General features: G+C 65.1%; 2 protein-coding genes across 2 annotated transcripts in view; both read right to left on the bottom strand.

The window, feature by feature from the left end:
- TUFT1 (tuftelin 1) overlaps positions 1 to 5,155 on the bottom strand; it is a 20,895-nt gene extending 15,740 nt beyond the window's left edge. Inside the window, exons 1-2 of the mRNA XM_027705366.1 lie at positions 4,950 to 5,155; positions 2,236 to 2,359 (exon numbers count right to left, since the gene is read on the bottom strand). Coding sequence (XP_027561167.1) covers positions 2,236 to 2,359; positions 4,950 to 5,155 — 330 coding nt within the window. The remainder of the gene's footprint in view (positions 1 to 2,235; positions 2,360 to 4,949) is intronic.
- LOC113978428 (cingulin-like) overlaps positions 5,137 to 5,645 on the bottom strand; it is a gene marked incomplete at its 5' end in the record, with an annotated part of 1,456 nt that continues 947 nt past the window's right edge. Inside the window, one exon of the mRNA XM_027705362.1 lies at positions 5,137 to 5,313. Coding sequence (XP_027561163.1) covers positions 5,163 to 5,313 — 151 coding nt within the window. The remainder of the gene's footprint in view (positions 5,314 to 5,645) is intronic.

Below are 5,645 nucleotides of genomic sequence, written 5' to 3'. Positions count from 1 at the left end.
AGCGCTAAACCAGCGCTAAACCAGCGCTAAACCAGCGCTAAACCAGCACTAAACCAGCACTAAACCAGTGTTAAACCAGCACTAAATCAGCACTAAATCAGCACTAAACCAGCACTAAATCAGCACTAAACCAGCGCTAAACCAGCGCTAAACCAGTGCTATAACAAGCACTAAACCAGCACTATAACAAGCACTAAACCAGCGCTAAACCAGCGCTAAACCAGCGCTAAACCAGCGCTAAACCAGCGCTGGCACTTCCAAATCTCGCCCAGCAGGAAACCGGCCCATGCAAATCCCAGCTCCCTGTTTTAGGAAGACTCTCTGGACCACCAGGGATGAAATCCAGGTTTTTTTGGGCAGGGAATGTTTTTTTCGGGAAGCTGAGGCAGGTGCAGGATGGATCCAACCCCTTCCTGCCCCGGATCCGGCGAGGAAGGATGGAGGAGAGGAGCAGAGACGCTTAATTTGGGAATTTTGGGGGCTTTCCCGAAGTTTTAGTGGCTCCTGGCCGGGGTGGCTCCTCCAGATCCCAAATCCCACCGGGATCGGATCCACGGGGACTCCCTGCCCTGCTCCTGTCCCTTAAATCCAACACCCACCTCCCGCTTCCAGCCCTGGAGCTGAGGGGAGAGGGGGATTTGGGGCCTCCTCCATTATTTTCCAGGGAAGCAGGAGGCTTTTCCATCCTCCATTATTTTCCAGGGAAGCAGGAGGCTTTTCCATCCTCCATTATTTTCCAGGGAAGCAGGAGGCTTTTCCAACGGGCTGGGAAGACAACGGGAGCGCCCCAAGCTCGGGAAAAAACCCACCTTGGACAGAAAATCCTTCTTTAACCCCCCCCCCAGCTGTGCATCCCAGGAGTTATTCCAGCCTGGAATGTGTGTGTTTACGGCTTTTCCTTGGGAATTAACTGGGATGGGAAGAGTTTGGCCGCAGGGAAGCTCCGGCAACTAGAGGGGTTTTGGCAGGAATTTCATGCCCAGCACCCTCGGAGGAGACATTCCCAAAAATCCCGGTGGGTCCAAACACCCCCGAGAGCCAAATCCCGCGGGAACCAGGACGACCGGGAGGGGATTTCAGGAATTCCGAAGCCGATTTTAAAACATTTCGGCCCATTTCGCACCGTCCGACCCATTCTGGAGGGAAAAGAACCAGGGAAGAGGGAACCACACGAATCCCAACCACATCCGAGGCGATCCCGATGTTTTGCAACCCTCGGGAAGGTCCGTCCGTCTGTCTGTCCCGCCCGGAACAGGCCTGACCTGAGCCATGGGAGGGGGGAAAAATATCTCCCGAGGATCAGCAGCCGGAATTTTTGGGGATCGCCGGCGCTGGAGCCGCTTTATCTGCCCCAACCCCATTAACCGACGAGCCCAAACGCCGCGATCGCTCCTTATAAGGCTGGAAAAGCTGCCGGGAATTAGGAGACTCTCCTGGAGGAGACTCAGAGCTGAGTCACCGGCACAGGGGTTGAAAAAAAGGCGGCCCGACTCTCTTTTTTTTTTGGGGGGGAGGGAGATCCCAAAAGGTCCCCCCCAAAAATCCTCGAGCCCAGCCGGGCTCTCCCGGGCACCGCCGCCGGCTTCGCCCCATTCCCGGGAATCCGGGGCGCCAGGACGGCGCGGGGCCGGTTTTTTGGGGCGCCGCCAGCCCCACCCAGGGCCCGTCCCGGCCGCGGACGGCGCCGGGGAAAAACCCGAGGGAGACGAGGAAGAGAAAAAAAATCGGGACGATTCGCTCAAAATTCCAGGGGGGGAAGGAGCCGCTGCCCGTTTTTCCCATCGCCCCCCAATCCCTCTTTCCTTTCCGGGAGGGGCTCGAGGGGCGCGATACCCCCCAAACCCAGGTTTTTTTGGGGGCGGCCCGATGGCTCCGCGGCACCATGTGCCGGCCGGAATTCCCGGGATCCCTCGGGAAGCGCTTTCCCGGGATCTGCGGGGGACGGCGGGACCCCAGCGCGGACGCCGGGGGGTCCCTCGGGGGTCGCCCGGGGGGGTGGTGGGCGCGACCCCGATCACCCCCCCGGGGGAAGGCGAGGCCGCAAAGCCCCTCGAGGACCCCCCGAAGCCCCCCGGGGACCCCCCAGAACCCCCAAATCTCGGCGGGGCTCGGGGGGAGCATCGAGCAGCGCTCCCCGGGGTGGGGGGGGCGCATCCCCCTCCCCACCGAGGGGTCCCGGGAGGGGTCGCGGGACATCGAGGGGCACGGGGAGGGGGTCCGGGGGGGTCTCCTCACCGGGCTCTCGCCTTGGGGCCGCACGTCCAGCACCGCGCACCAACCCTTCAGCCCGTTCATGGCCCCGCCGAGATCTGCCCGGGCGCGACCCACCGCCCGCCCGCCTATACGGGGACACGCCCAGCTACGGGGGACACGCCCACCCACGGGGCCACGCCCCCAGGGCCACGCCCAGCACAGGTACCCGCCTGTGAGGTGGCCACGCCCACCCCGGGGTGGCCACGCCCGTGGCATCCCCAGGTGAGAAAGGCGGGTCCGGGCGCGCCGAAAGCCGCGCGGAAACGGTGCCAAAAACGGGCTAAAACCGAGCCAAAACTGCGCCAAAGCCGTGCCCAAGCCGTGCCAACACTGTGTCCACCTGTGCCAAAGCCGTGCCGAGCTCTGCCACGTGCTGATCGGCCAAACCCGGCCGTGCCAAAGCCACGTTTGGCCGGGCCCAGGCGTGCCAAATTCATCCCGAGCCGCGTCAAAGCTGTGCCAAAGCCCTGTCCAGCCCTTCCAAAGCCGTGCCCGGCCGTGCCAGCGATGTGCCAGCCATTCCAAAGCCATGGCAGAGCTGTGCTGGGCCGTGCCAAAGCCGTGCCAAGCCCAACCCAGACGTGCCAAAGCCATACTGAGCCACGTCAAAGCTGTGCCCGGCTGTGCCAAAGCCGTGCCAAGCCAAACAAGATGTGTCAAATCCACACTGAGCCACGTCAAAGCCATGCCCGGCTGTGCCAAAGCCGTGCCAAGCTCTGCCAAGCCACCCTCAGACACACCCGGTCGTGCCAAAGCCGTGCCAAGCCCAACCCGGCCGTGCCAAAGCCGTGCCAAAGCTTGTGCCAACCCACCCCGAGCCCCTCCACCCCCCGCCCCCGTGTCCAGCCTCACCAAACCGAGCCGTGGTGACGCCAACGCCGTGCCAAACCGCGCCGAGCCGTGCCAAGGTGCCCCAAATCGTGCCAGGGGCCGGCCCCCCCGCACCCAGGGGCCACATCCCGGTGTCCCCGCCCGTGTCTGTCCTCCCGCCCGTGTGTCCCCGGGAGTGTCCCCTCGTCCCTAATTGCCGCGGGTGGCCCGGGAGTGTCACCCCGTCCCTAATGAATTGCCGCATTCCCGCGGGATGAGCTCAGCCCGCCCCGGGCTCGGGGCACGTTCCGGCCCCGTTCCAGCCCCGTGCGGTCACCGGGGCTACGCTCCGGGTCCCCCCCGGGGGCCGGGACACGCCGGGGACAACCGCGGCCCCGGGCCCGGCGGGGTTTGGGGAAGCGGGATTCCCTGCGGGATGGAGGATGTGGCTCCCTCGGGGCCGGTAAAATTCCAGAACTTGGCAAATTCCAGCCCCTGGGAGGGTTAAAACTGTGCCACCTCCTCCCTGCGGGCACCACGGAGCCCCCCAGAGCTCTGCGGTGCCCACGGGGGACACTGAGGCACGGGGGGGACACCGGGGACTGATCTGGAAGGGTTTGGGAAGCGGGATGGATTCCCTGTGGGGTGGAGGATGTGGCTCCCTCGAAGTCGGGGCCTGGCAAACCCCACGGTGGGAGTTGGCACCGCGGGCACCCCCCTGAGCCCCCCCCAGAGCTTTGCAGCATCCGTGGGGGGACCCCGAGGCACAAGGGGGGCCGAGCAGCCACTGGGGACACCGTGGGCTGCCCTGGAGGGGTTTGGGCATCAGGATTGAGGATGGATTCCCTGCGGGATGGAGGATGTGGCTTCCTCAAAATCAGGGCCACGGTGGGAGTTGGCACCACGGGCATTCCCCTGAGACACCCAGAGCTCTGCAGTGCCCAGGGGGGGAAAACTGAGGCACAGGGGGGACAGAGCAGCCACTGGGGACACCGTGGGCTGCCCTGGAGGGGTTTGGGCATCAGGATTGAGGATGGATTCCCTGTGGGATGGAGGATGTGGCTCCCTCAAAGTTGGCACCGCGGGCACCCCCCTGAGCCCCCCCCAGAGCTCTGCGGTGCCCAGGGGGGGAAACTGAGGCACGGGGGGACCCCGAGGCACAGGGTGTGGCCCGCGGGTGACCCCGTCCCCGCCGCGCGTGGCCCGGGAGGAGCCGAGGGGCAGGACCGGGAGGAGCCGAGGGCAAGGACCGGTCGTGCCAGTCCCGGGGGAAAGAACCGCAGCGGGCACGGCCCTGGGGCGGGTGTGGGGTGAGGGGGGGGGGACGCGGTGACACGGCCGGCGCTGGGGAGGGGGGGGGGGGGGGGCCCCGTGCCCTCCCCCGCCGGCGGCATCCCGGGGGAACAGCGCCGGGATTTTTGGGAAGGGGAAACCGAGGCGGCAACGCCGGGTTTGGTGGGGTGGGGTCACCCCCCCAAAAAAAAACTCGGGGACGGAGCCAGCTCGGCCCCGCTCGAGGGGAACCGCGGGAAGAACCTGCCAATCAGCCGCTAATTAGCGACTGGCAGGGCTCCCGCGCTCGCTCGTTAATTAGCGATAACGAGGGTTTATCTCCGGGCCAGAGGCAGCAGCAGCGGAACACGCGACGGTTCCCCCGGCGCTGAAATGGGAGGGTTTATTTAAAACAAACAGCACAGGGAGGGGCTGCATAGAAAAATAAACCGGGGGGGGTCCCCGGACACCCCCACGGGACCCTGAACCCCCCCCCGTGGCCGCGGTGGGCACCGAGGGGACAGCGGGGGTGGCCTGAGGGTCCCTCACCCAGGGGACACCCAGGGGACACTCAGGGGACACCGGCAGGTCCCCCCCCCGGCCCCAAAACACACCCTGAGACCCGTCTGAAGACAAAGAGTGTCCGGGGGGGTCCCCAAGAGGTCCCCCAAGGGGTTCCCGGGGGGTTCTTGGAGGTTCCCACCCCTCCTTCTTCCTTCATGTCCTCGCAAGAGTTTTTTTTTCCTTGAGCAGCATCATCGTCATCCTCATCATCATCATCATCATCCACGGCTGATCCGAAGGGGGGGATTGGCCCCATCCCTGTGTCAGCAGGAGCTGGTCTGGAGGTTGGGCTCGTTGAGCAGGGAGGCGATGGAGGAGGGGCCGTAGGCGCTGTCGAACTCCTCGTCCGTCGAGCTCAGCTGCTCGTCCTGCAGCGACGACGAGTCGGCGGCCGCCGAGCGCGCGGCTCTGCGCCTGGGGGACACGGGAAATTTGGGCTCAGCCCTCCCTGCCACGGATCCAGGACCCCCTGTGACAGATCCAGAACCCCCTGTGACGGATCCAGGACCCCCTGTGACGGATCCAGGACCCCTGTGACAGATCCAGGACTCCCCGTGATGGATCCAGGACCCCTGTGATGGATCCAGGACCCCCTGGATGGATCCAGGACCCCTGTGATGGATCCAGGACCCCCTGGATGGATCCAGGACCCCTGTGATGGATCATTTCCCCCTGGATGGATCCAGGACCCCCCGTGATGGATCCAGGACCCCCCGTGATGGATCCAGGACCCCTGTGATGGATCC

This window comes from Neopelma chrysocephalum, unplaced genomic scaffold, assembly GCF_003984885.1.
Source record: "Neopelma chrysocephalum unplaced genomic scaffold, ASM398488v2 Primary Assembly neopelma1_325, whole genome shotgun sequence".
NCBI lineage: Eukaryota > Metazoa > Chordata > Aves > Passeriformes > Pipridae > Neopelma > Neopelma chrysocephalum.
The sequence above is the reverse complement of the archived record's forward strand: the minus strand, read 5'-3'. Positions and strand labels throughout refer to the sequence as shown.